The sequence below is a fragment of the Diplotaxodon limnothrissa genome, linkage group LG15, assembly GCF_057381915.1.
Source record: "Diplotaxodon limnothrissa isolate DT_005_m linkage group LG15, D_limnothrissa_male_GT1.1, whole genome shotgun sequence".
Classification (NCBI taxonomy): domain Eukaryota; kingdom Metazoa; phylum Chordata; class Actinopteri; order Cichliformes; family Cichlidae; genus Diplotaxodon; species Diplotaxodon limnothrissa.
In genome coordinates this window covers 11,718,513-11,731,188 of record NC_140610.1, presented here as the reverse complement: position 1 = coordinate 11,731,188, position 12,676 = coordinate 11,718,513, and the positions used below count along the sequence as shown (strand labels likewise).

The following is a 12,676-nucleotide window of genomic DNA, read 5'->3' as shown; positions in this document are numbered from 1 at the left end:
GCCTTATATAATTCTAAAAAGCTTTAAAGTGAATTTGATATGGCTGCTTTTATTCTTAAACACAGCCTGAACTCTCTTAGACAAGCTGTTCCTGTCATTACTGTCAGTCTTCAATAGTTCTCCAGCCTTCTTGAAAGACATTAAAAGCTCTTCTTTGGATGTTCGCTGCCTTTTGTTCCAGTCTTGTTAAGATGATCCCACACTGCTTCAGTAATGTTAAGGTCTGGGCTCTGGGGATGCCAATCCATGATTGATAGCGTTTCATTGGGTGTGTTTGCAATCACTAAAATGCTGAAAAATGAAGCTGTTGCCTAAACCTGACAGTACTTTTAACCATTCATAGTTCCATCATTTTTGACAAGATCCCTGATGCATCTCTTAGTTCCTGTGTCGGGTCTTTGCTGGATATCTTAAGGACATGAGTTTCAGATGCTATTCATCTGCTGTACATATTCTTTTGGGCCTACCACTTCTTGTGTCTTCCACTTGTCCGGTTTCCTTATTTTTAAGGACACACTGCATTCAATGCTGAGATACATTTGATTTCCTGCCTATCAAACTTTTATCTTTGAAGTTCCTGTTGAATCTGCAAAACATTTACACAGGCCCGTTTAAAATTGGTTCTTTCTCAGTTGTCAGTTATGTGTAGACACAACACTAGTTCATGCTTTGAGTCGGGTGCCTTTTTGTGCTCGTCTGACTCACTAAACTCAAAAAAAATCTGAACCTGGTCAGGTATTGAAAAAGCAGTCAATGTCCAAAGAAAAAATATGCCCCAAAATCTGGAGAGCTATTGCTCAAGGCCATTTTTAAAAGCTATAAGAATGTCTGGCTCCTTCAGGGCAAAATATAAAAATAAAAGTGGCGGCTCAAGACTTTTGCAAAGTACCGTAATTAAAACAATTAAATCTGAATCTGGTAAATTTTGAGAAAAATGTGAATGAATACTTTTTAGGAGTAAATAATAGTATCCGGCATGTTATCTGGTATTTTATGACTTTTTATATCAAAATAAACTTGGTAGTAGTTACTATTAGAGGGAATGGGAAAGGCTTCCATTTCTTTTAAAGGATGTTTCCAACGTAAAGAATAGATTCATTAATATGCTATTGTATATTAATGAGTATTTCTGAATATTTATTTATCTAGAGTATTGGCAAAGGGCAGCATGAATTTTTATAATGGAAGATAACTCAAAACCAACCAACAGATGTCATTTAAACTTTATAATTTTGGGGAAAACGTCACTGTAGAGCCCTGAATGTCTGCTCTTCTTTAACATTCTGATTCCTCTGTATAGATGCAGCAGATCTTCCTCCAATCATTAAATAACTCGGTTATTAAAATACTCCTTTAATGCATTAATTAATGCTGGCTAAAAATATTATTTATAATATGTAATGTGTGTGTGTATGTGTATCATGAGTGCACACAGAACTTTTTTTAACTGTATTTTTTTTATTAAACAAATCTTTTTGGGGGCATCAATGCAGTCCATTAAGGTATTTTCCCCCAAAAATGACTGAATGCCCAAACACATTTTCAGCTTATATTTCATTTATAATCTGAAAGATGCTAAATTAGTCACAGAACAGAGTTCAGCCAGTTACCTGTTTCCCATCTGTGTGCCGCTGTCACAGCAAAGTATAGTATCCTGACTAAAGAAATAATTAAATTTAGAGATTGTAATTAAGAGTGATGCAACGGTATGTGCATAATTATGCAATTATGTATTTAAAGGTATAGCTTACCATCCTTTTTAACCTTCGTAGTCAGTCAACAAACTTTTCTGATACACATGAGAACTGTTGAAGCATTTCTTGGGATTTCATCTATTGAACTCCTTCCTGTCATTCCACTATATGGCTCTCATCCATTTCATTCATCCATTTTGCTCTGTAAACCAAAGGATATATGGTAAGTTACTTCATACTTTTGTTCCAAGGCTTTTGAAGTCCCCCGTTCAGGCAGCTTTCTTTGGGGTTATTTCTATAGTGCCAACAAAAGTTCATGAATCAGAACACTTATCTTCATATCTCATCTTTAGAAGCCCTGTCTGCTTTTGACTGGCTAATGTTGTAAGGATATGATGTTTCTATCAGTTTTATTTTTTTATTTAGTTTTCAGACCCACAGGAAAGTGAGTATTGGTGTTAATTCATTTTTTTCCTCTAATAAATTTTTCTTCATTTTTGCAAAAAGTCATCACAGAGGACAGCAAATGTCTGTGGTGCAATAAATGGACAAATTGGAGTCCTGCAGTGTGCAAGCTGCTGAATTTTTACAGACATAAAAATGTAAAACAGTTGGGAGGAAAGGCAGCCAAGACAGTAAAGAACACTCATGCTGAGTCATGCACGGTATTTGCATGAATAGAGTATTTATATTAGCGCAAGTCTTTCCATGAGAAGTGGAAGAGTGAGAAACGTATTCACTGTAAAGAGGGAGAAACCTTGGAAACTATCTAGAGTTCAAAGCTAAGAGAATTTTTTTTATTTTCCAGGTAAAAGCAGGAAAGCAACCAGTCATTTTTCAGCAGGACACCAGTCTCCAGATTACCCAACACTGCCCATGACTCTTTCTACAGAGGCTCTTCAGCAGAACAGCAAAAATCAGCGCACAAAGTTTCCAAAAAGTTTCTTCATCAAGCCCTCCCTTAAGGGCTTCAACCTGCTCGGGCTGCGAAAAGCCCAAAGACGGTCTCCAATCCCAGCCAGCCGTAGCTGCGAGGACCTTGATGGTCCCCCGCAGCCCACCGGACCCTGGAAGCGCTCCCACTCTCTGGGAGATCTGCAGAACTTTGAGCAGAAGAACGATCTCAGTGTGGAGCTTAAGCTTAGTAAGGAAATACCCAAATCAGGCAAAACTAGCCCCATCAAGCCCTGTAGAGACGCCGTTTCTCCAGCTCAAAATGGGACTCCAACGGTTAGTCCTAAAGGAAGGGCTGATAGGCCGCCAGTACCCTCACAGCTTCGCCTACGCTCTTCTTGTCCAATATCAATGTCCTCCAACCCTCCAGAGCCCCTTTCCAGCCCCACTCCAAGTCCTCCTGATTCTAGTGCTAGTGGGGAGAGGGTGATGCGGACTCACCCCAAAAAGCCTCCCATCCCTCCCCCTGTACCTGCAAAGAAATCTAGAGAGAGACTAGCCAATGGCCTTCGTCACCCCCCTCTCTCCCTTCCCTCCTCGCCATCCCCTACCGCCTCGCCTACCCACTCCTTCAATCGCTCTCAACCCAGCAGCCCTATAATCCGCAGCCCTGGCCTGAGTGCCCCTGCTCTGCCTCCCAAGACCCCAAGTACTCCAGCCAGTCCATGTGCCACCTCATCAGCCTCATCCATGGGCGAGGAATCCGGCACTCCACCAGCGGTGCACCCTCCCTGGCTCTCGGATCTTGGAGGCAAGATGGCTGTTACGAGGAAACTTTCCCATACCAAGATAGGTCCTGATCTTTTTACCCTCCTGGAGCAACGGCTGCAGAGTGAGGGCATTGATCTTACCGAGGAGCCCTACTCTGACAAGGTTAGTTAAGCATCATCTAAAACATGAAAAGTTACCTCATATTTTACATTACAAATTACATTTTACTTTCACTGGTGATAGATGAATTTATAACCAGTTCAGATACCATTAAAATGAAGGGTGACAGTTTAACATTGAATCATTAAAAAGCTTAAAACTGGTTTCCTTCAGTAACTGTTTGTTCTTGAAGCAGAAGTTTTTGTGCTGAAAAATAGATGTACACACACAGATAGGATATTTGGTTTTTAAAAAGAATCGCATCCTTTTCAGTGCTCAAGAAAAATATTTGATTTATAAAAATCCAAACCACCTTCAGGCCATACTTTTCTGGCGTCAGGGTCTTTTGGTTCAGCATTGTAACATGCCTAACTTAACTCAGTCATAATTTTACCGAAGCTCTGATCCAAATAATTTTGTGTTCAGGGCAAAAACATGAGCAGCTTGCTTTTGGAACTTGGTTTAAAAATAGACGCTAATAGAGTCTAGAGTCTGTGTGTTTCTCATTGTGTGCGCATGCCGTTTTATATCTAAAGGCATTTATTTGTGTGTGTGTGTGTGTGTGTGTGTGTGTGTGTGTGTGTGTGTGTGTGTGTGTGTGTGTGTGTGTGTGTGTGTGTGTGTGTGTGTGCATGCGCAATAATAAATATGCTGGAGCTGAGAAGGAAAGACTGTGGCTTGAGTCTCACTATGATGCGGTTCAGACTGTTAAGTTTATGGGCTGAATCTTACTGAAGGCAGACGGGGTTATAAAACCTCCTGGCTCTTGCCAGACCCCAGGCTGGGCCCCTTGAACATGTTGGAGCCCCCAGCACTGGCAAGAAAACAACACATATGCAAACAGAGGCATCAAGTGATGAGGTGAGAAGTGGGGCCCTCGACCACAGCAGAGCTCTGCTGGATTCCTGTTAGTCATAAGTGGACTGGCAGAGACATGAGAGGCGCATTGTTGTCTTACTAGCAACGTGTGCCAGTGCGCCTTGAGGCTTCACTCTGGCTGTCAGAAGTCAGTTAGGTAACTTAATGAATGATTTAGATTATGAGTGAATCAGTATCTACAGATTTCAGTGAAGGAGGGCGTTAGGGCATGGCTAGTAGAGATTGTAGGGGGGGGGAAGAAGATGAAAGTCTTTTGCGATTTGATGGAGCAGCATAGCAAAGTTTTGAATGAAGGTAGGAAATAGGACAGGACCCAGGGGTTCATACATTCCTGGTGAAGGAGCAGATGGACACTTTTGGATGACACTGATGTTGGAAATGGGGAGGAGGTGATTTGCATGAATAGCTGTCTAAAAGGTCAAATGAAAGAATAGACGTTTCAAAGAACAGGAACGCATTTGCTTATTGATTTTAGAAGGCGTTTAATGATACTAGCTTTAAGTGGTTTCAAAGTGTTGTTCTCTCCTAGCCATATTCAATGTCTTTCTCACAACTTTCCTCCTTCAGCACGGCCGATGCGGCATCCCCCACCCGCTGGTACAGCGTTACTCCGAGGATCTGGAGCAGCCAGTCAAAGACGTGGCGTCTACCATAGACCAGCTCAGAGTCAAAGAGCTCCGTAAACAACACCGCATGGCTGTAAGGGAACAATAATTATCCTGAGTGTTTCGATAGAGTCCACTTTTGGGCAATTTTATGCATTTTAGTGTGAGATAAATGCTGTGAGGCTTTTCTGAAATGTAACAATGAAGCCTGGAAAATTGGTCAGTTCGAAGGACCAAAAGCCATTGTTGGGGTGAAGTGCAAATTACGGTTGTTTGGCTATCTAATGGTCCAGCTAAATGTGGAAATAATAAAGGGAATGGCTATGTAATTACTGTTATGAAACAACAGTAAAAGCACTAAAGATGTTAATAGAGCCTCATGAGTTGTTCAGAAACAGAGCTTTCGGGCCAAAGTTGCCTACAAAATGCACCATCATCCTGTGAAACTAATGATTTTTAAACCACTGTGTCACTCAGATCCCCTCTGGAGGTTTGACGGAGATGTGCCGAAAGCCTCCCACCTTAGGAAACATCAGCACAGTCTCCGATTGGCTCATCTCCATCGGCCTACCCATGTACTCCACAACTCTGGCAACAGCAGGGATTGACACGCTGAGCCGCGTGGCCTTGTTAACCGAGAGCAGTGCGTGGGAAGCTGGGGTGCGGGACGAACGTCACGTCCGCCGCCTGATCTGTGAGGCGCGATCGGTCCACGCACACAGAGAGGTTCAGTCGTAATCATGCTGGTGGAGTCGAGTCGCATCAACTCACTGATCCGCACCATCTCGTGGTCAGTAGGTGGCCTTGGGTAAATTGGCCCTCACGGCACTACAGCGTTTCTTCTCGCACATGTTAAAGACATATCCTGCTCTCTGATTTTTTTTTTCCTTTCTCTTTTATCACGCTGTCTTTTTTCCAAATGTTTACGACATCGAGGAGTTCCTCCAAACAGCCAAGACAAGATATCAGATGCCTTTAAAAGAAAAAAGACAAAAAAGACTGTAGACTCACTGTGTGGGATGACTTCCATTCTGAAGACATCTCCCAAAGTCTTAAAATAAAGACTTGGATCTGCCTTTAAGGAAGATAGCACACAGGGTTTTTTTTTTTTTTAAGGATGGATTTTTTTTTTAAAAAGAAAACCAAGAAAGACTATTTTCTGCATATTTCATAAGTGCTTCATTTTTCATCTGTCGTGTGGCAGAGGCAACTTAATCTGAGGGTCATTTAAGGAAGTAGCTCAGCCAAAGCGACATAATTCGATGTTTGCTTCCCACTAATAGTTTCACGATGACGCGACACATTTAATATCTGGACTGTTAATCGACTAAATACACACACCAAACAATGGCTTCGAGGTGGCTTATTTTGTGTCATGCTTATATATTGTAGCATAGTGCACATCTTAATTTCAAAATGACTCGTGTTAAAATTTGTGTTTTGCATTTTGATCGTTGCGGGCTTACTTCGAGCCCACCCTGTCATTTTATAGTTCTGTATTTTATACTTTACCCTTTCACAACAATATCCTGGATGGGCACTTTGCTCTTATATAACGTCTTAAAGAAAGCTCTGTTTTGCTGTAGAATTTACAATCACCTCTCGCTGAAATAATACATTCCCTGGTGTGTCAACGGACCTTTTAAGTTGCCTTACCATTATGATTGAGGAGCTACAAAGACTGAGACTGAACTGTGGCATATATCCTATACTATACATATTATACATGCATTCTCAACTAGATCATTTCACTGATATACATGGATGTGGAGCCCAGAACATGTTTCTAAGTGATTGAAGTGTTCATTCCAGTGAAGCCAGGCTAATACCACAACACCACAGGCTTGCCACAGGCATGACCATTGCTTGCTGAACATCTCTGGACCATATTAAAACACACTGACTGTACGCGTTACAGAGGGGTTATGGAACCGGGAAGCACGAAGACACAGCTGACGTCTGGGCTGTCAGGTCCCGAATTTACTGGACTGTCGACAATGGCTGCAGCGTTGAGGAATTTAAATCATAGCAGAACAATAAGCTGTGTGGGATGTATTTTCTTTTCTTCAAATCAATGCTAGTATGAGTTGTCAAACAGTTAAAAGGAATGGTCGATGCAAGCTGTCACATCAGGTGAAAAGCTGACCTCCGTGTTCAGAAAAACAAGTTTTAAAATTCAGGGAAATGCTGAGCGAGGTCGGCCTGAGGGGGGAGGGAATCTTGGGATCAAAAACACAACTGAAACTATCCAGAATCTCATTAGTCTTTCGTTTGCGCACGCTAAATGAAACTGAACAAATAAATATTATTTCTCTCCCTCCCTTTTTATTTCTAACAGTTATAACTTTTGTAGCCAGAATCAAGCTGATGACTTACTTCATTTCATTAATCGAAATTCTGAACAACAGTTACTCCAAAATTTAGAGGTTATGTTTTGCAGTGGGCACTTGGCAGGCAGATGGATCGATGGATATACGATGCCTTTTTTCCTCTCAATCAAAGTGGTGCTCTGGGCTAAGTGAGGAGAGGGGGTCGTTAGTAGAAGACCCGAAAAGTGTTTTGTAAAGATTGAAAATACTGACACTGTAAATGCACTTTAGATGGTCTAACTGTTTTATAGGCAAAAATTGGCTACATTTTGTTCACAGGTCCATTAATGGACAACTTTGTCAGGTAATGTAAAGAGTTTCAAAGGGGTTATGCTGGTATTTTAATGTAGTATTGAGTTCCCAATGCCAAGTTTAATTCAACTGAGTTCCAGTTACTCACTTCCAGTTTGTTTTGCAACCTAAATTCTTAATTACATATATGAAATGCTTAGCAGAAGTTGCACATTCTGTATATGTAATTGATATTTAAATAACTTATTTTTTGCTTTTTTTTTTTTTCATGTCATCTTGTAATTAGCTGTATTATATGAATAGCAATACCTTCCTGCGTAATGCATATTGCTTTAGCCAGTAAGGAGCGACAGTATGTATTGTAAAATATGTGTACAAATAATTTTATTTGGTTTTCATCTACCTAATGATTGTCCATACAGATTTGCCTGTGTATTGAAACAACAAAAGCAATGTCCATAACTATTTGTCATTCTGAAATATAATAAACTGTTTCTTGCAATGACTGTGGCCTGCTCATTGCAACTATACAGCTGTACCCACAAAGGCAAAGTAGTGGAAAGCTATGTGTAAGCTATACACTGGCTTTGGGCCTGTGTGCTGGACTGTTGAGATCTGTTTTAAATATATATTAAAACAATAACCTAAAAAAACCAAAGACCCAAGACTTGCACTGTACTGAGCGCATTTTGTTTTTAGAGAACTTGCTTGTGCCACAGAAAACTAATAAAGAGGCAAGAGATGATCTGTTATCATGTTTGGAATTGGCAGATCTGAATAACCTCGTGTAGATACTATAATGCCAAAGGCTCAGTTGGCAGAACTCTGTAAAGACAAGGAGCTTAGAAACAGTGTCTTTTGTCTGGCTCATAATGCCTCATTTCAAAAACTATACACACATCAGCTCATGACAACAAGATCCAAAGCAAATTTGTTCTGCAGGCAGTCTGTCTAGCCTTTGTTGCAGTGCAGCTGTTGACAGCGAAAGCGCACTGAGGTTTTCCAGTCTTATTCATGTTGAGGAGTCACAAATGGATAAAGAGCAGAGTGTAAACCCCGGTTTGGTTATATGTCCCCCCCCATCCCCCCCATCCCTGTCGATGACTGCATGCGTCATTTGGGAGTCGATTTTACTTGCATGGCAGTCATCTCGGCTCATGTCTATCTTTCTTCGGAGTGAAAACGCAGCTAAACAAGCATTTCCTTCAAGATGGATAAGATCAAAAATATGTGATGGCTGCAAAAGAAACCCTCCAACAAATAAGCAGCAACAGTTCAACAATCTCTTATAGTTTTATAGTCTTATAGTTATACTTTATGCCTACCCGACTCAATGTCAGAAAGAACCACTGCTCATTGAAACTGACATATTTCAGGGGGAAAGGTTTACAGTGAACCTTGTCTGCTTTAGCTGATTTGCCATTATTCTGAATCACTTCTCTTTCCAAGCTTTTGAATGGATGCTGTATAACTTCATCTTGCCACAGCCTATAATGAAAGCTCCCTAAGATCCTGAGGGATTCTTGATAGAACAATCCACCATACATGATACCTCATTGGCCATTTTATTAGGTACACATCTAACCATGCACTTATGCGTCAGCATATCAATGTATTTAGGTGTGCAGTATTCAGAAATTGCTGCTCTACTGGGATTTTTTCACATAACCATCAATAGGTCCTAATAATAGAAAATATCCGGTGAGCAGAGTTCTCTGGGTAAAAATGTCTTGTTTAGGTCAGAGGATAGCCAGACTGCTTTGGGCTGATAAGTAGAAACTGTTAAAGTGCAGAAGACCATCTCTGAACAGACAACATGTGTAAGACCAACTGAGTGTCATTTCTGTCAGCTAAGATCAAGAAATCCAGGCCACAATTCACACAAGTTCACCAAAAATTGGCTGATCTGATGATTCTTGATTTAAAGTAAACATAAAACCATGGCTCCGTCATGCCTTGTATCAACAGTTCAGGCTGCTGCTGCTGGTGTAATGGTGTAGGGCAGGGGAACTCCAGGCCTCAAGGGGCTGGTGTCCTGCAGGTTTTAGATGTGTCCTTGATCCAACACAGCTGGATTAAATGGTTAAATTACCTCCTCAACATGTCTTGAAGTTCTTCAGAGACCTGGTAATAAACTAATGATTTGATTCAGGTGTGTTGACCCAGGGTGACATCCAAAACCTGCAGGACACCAGCCCCTTGAGGCCTGGAGTTCCCCACCCCTGGTGTAGGGAATACTTCCTTGGCACTCTTTGAGCCTTTTGGTACTATTTTAGCATTCTTTAAAAGCCACAGCCGACATGAGTATCATTACTCACCACAGCGTACCCATCTTCTGATGGCTACTTCCAGCATGGTAACATGCTATTACACGAAGCTCAAATCATCTTAAACTGGTTTCTTGAACATGAGAATGAGTTCACTTCACTCTAATGGCCTCCACAGTCACAAGATCTAAATCCAGTAGATCACCTTTGGAATGTGGTGGAATGGAGGATTCACATGATGGATGTGTAGCTGGCATGTCTGCAACTGTGCTATTCTAGGAGCTTGGAAAGAAAGCAACTCGTCTTTAAGTTTTTTGAAAGTTCAAGAAACTTCAAAAGGTCCAGTCGCTTTCTTTCCAAGCTCCTTAGACTACCACGACCTGGATGACTGAGAACTGACATGAAGAAATCAGATGTGTGATTTCCTCATGCCAGTATAGACCAAAATCTCTGAGGTGTGTTTTGAACTTTGGAGGTGCAAGGGGTGCAAGTCAGTATTAGCAAGGTTTACATAATAAAGTGACCAACGAGTGTGACTGGATCATTGTGGACTTCATCAAAAGCAGGAACCACCAGCAAATTTAGTCCCATGAGACTGAGAGGTGTCCTCATTATCCCAAGATTCTACAAAACACAGTGATACATTGAAGAAAATGCAATACTTTGATCCAGTGGTTCCCAAACTTTTTTTGCTGGGCCCCCCTTCGTTTTACAAGAAAAATATCCCCCCACCCCCCGCGCGCACGCACACACACACATCCTCCAACCACACACACCCATATTTTGCTCCATTGCGGTTTTTTTCACACCTCAAACATTTAGTAAACAATTAAGCAAATACAAGTAATCTGCAGGTAGTAAACTACTAACTCTTTTACGCTGCGTCCGCACCTACATGGGTGATTTTGAAAACGCAGCTGTTTCGTCCACACGTAAACGGCGTTTGGAATCAACGAAAACAGATTTTTTTAAAACTCCTTTTTTGGGTTTATGTGTGGATGAGGAATACTGAGTTCGTCACGCAACGTTAAAGGTATGTGCCTTTTCCACGTCACGCTGTGCGCCACGTTATTGTTTACTAAATTCTTAATTACATATATGAAATGCTTAGCAGAAGTTGCACATTCTGTATATGTAATTGATATTTAAATAACTTATTTTTTGCTTTTTTTTTTTCATGTCATCTTGTAATTAGCTGTATTATATGAATAGCAATACCTTCCTGCGTAATGCATATTGCTTTAGCCAGTAAGGAGCGACAGTATGTATTGTAAAATATGTGTACAAATAATTTTATTTGGTTTTCATCTACCTAATGATTGTCCATACAGATTTGCCTGTGTATTGAAACAACAAAAGCAATGTCCATAACTATTTGTTATTCTGAAATATAATAAACTGTTTCTTGCAATGACTGTGGCCTGCTCATTGCAACTATACAGCTGTACCCACAAAGGCAAAGTAGTGGAAAGCTATGTGTAAGCTATACACTGGCTTTGGGCCTGTGTGCTGGACTGTTGAGATCTGTTTTAAATATATATTAAAACAATAACCTAAAAAAACCAAAGACCCAAGACTTGCACTGTACTGAGCGCATTTTGTTTTTAGAGAACTTGCTTGTGCCACAGAAAACTAATAAAGAGGCAAGAGATGATCTGTTATCATGTTTGGAATTGGCAGATCTGAATAACCTCATGTAGATACTATAATGCCAAAGGCTCAGTTGGCAGAACTCTGTAAAGACAAGGAGCTTAGAAACAGTGTCTTTTGTCTGGCTCATAATGCCTCATTTCAAAAACTATACACACATCAGCTCATGACAACAAGATCCAAAGCAAATTTGTTCTGCAGGCAGTCTGTCTAGCCTTTGTTGCAGTGCAGCTGTTGACAGCGAAAGCGCACTGAGGTTTTCCAGTCTTATTCATGTTGAGGAGTCACAAATGGATAAAGAGCAGAGTGTAAACCCTGGTTTGGTTATATGTCCCCCCCCCCATCCCTGTCGATGACTGCATGCGCCATTTGGGAGTCGATTTTACTTGCATGGCTTTTATCTCGGCTCATATCTATCTTTCTTCGGAGTGAAAACGCAGCTAAACAAGCATTTCCTTCAAGATGGACAAGATCAAAAATATGTGATGGTTCAAATCATCTTAAACTGGTTTCTTGAACATGAGAATGAGTTCACTTCACTCTAATGGCCTCCACAGTTACGAGATCTAAATCCAGTAGATCACCTTTGGAATGTGGTGGAATGGAGGATTCACATGATGGATGTGTAGCTGGCATGTCTGCAACTGTGCTATTCTAGGAGCTTGGAAAGAAAGCAACTCGTCTTTAAGTTTTTTGAAAGTTCAAGGAACTTCAAAAGGTCCAGTCGCTTTCTTTCCAAGCTCCTTAGACTACCACGACCTGGATGACTGAGAACTGACATGACGAAATCAGATGTGTGATTTCCTCATGCCAGTATAGACCAAAATCTCTGAGGTGTGTTTTGAACTTTGGAGGTGCAAGGGGTGCAAGTCAGTATTAGCAAGGTTTACATAATAAAGTGACCAACGAGTGTGACTGGATCATTGTGGACTTCATCAAAAGCAGGAACCACCAGCAAATTTAGTCCCATGAGACTGAGAGGTGTCCTCATTATCCCAAGATTCTACAAAACACAGTGATACATTGAAGACAATGCAATACTTTAATCCATCATTAAATTTGTTTGCACCGTTTATCCCATAAAAGAGGTCGATATTGATTTAAATAACTCCACCACCACAAGGTTTGTTGTGCAA

At 40.9% G+C, this 12,676-nt stretch overlaps 1 protein-coding gene across 4 annotated transcripts in view; it reads left to right on the top strand.

The window, feature by feature from the left end:
• Window positions 1–7,785, top strand: part of sash1a (SAM and SH3 domain containing 1a) — a 170,271-nt gene extending 162,486 nt beyond the window's left edge. For all 4 annotated transcript variants that reach the window (XM_085371920.1, XM_085371919.1, XM_085371923.1 and 1 more), the window contains 3 exons: window positions 2,503–3,521; window positions 4,965–5,096; window positions 5,480–7,785. In XM_085371920.1, the coding sequence (XP_085228046.1) occupies window positions 2,503–3,521; window positions 4,965–5,096; window positions 5,480–5,740 (1,412 nt within the window). In that variant the 3' untranslated portion in view covers window positions 5,741–7,785. The remainder of the gene's footprint in view (window positions 1–2,502; window positions 3,522–4,964; window positions 5,097–5,479) is intronic.
• Window positions 7,786–12,676: the final 4,891 nt, after the last annotated feature.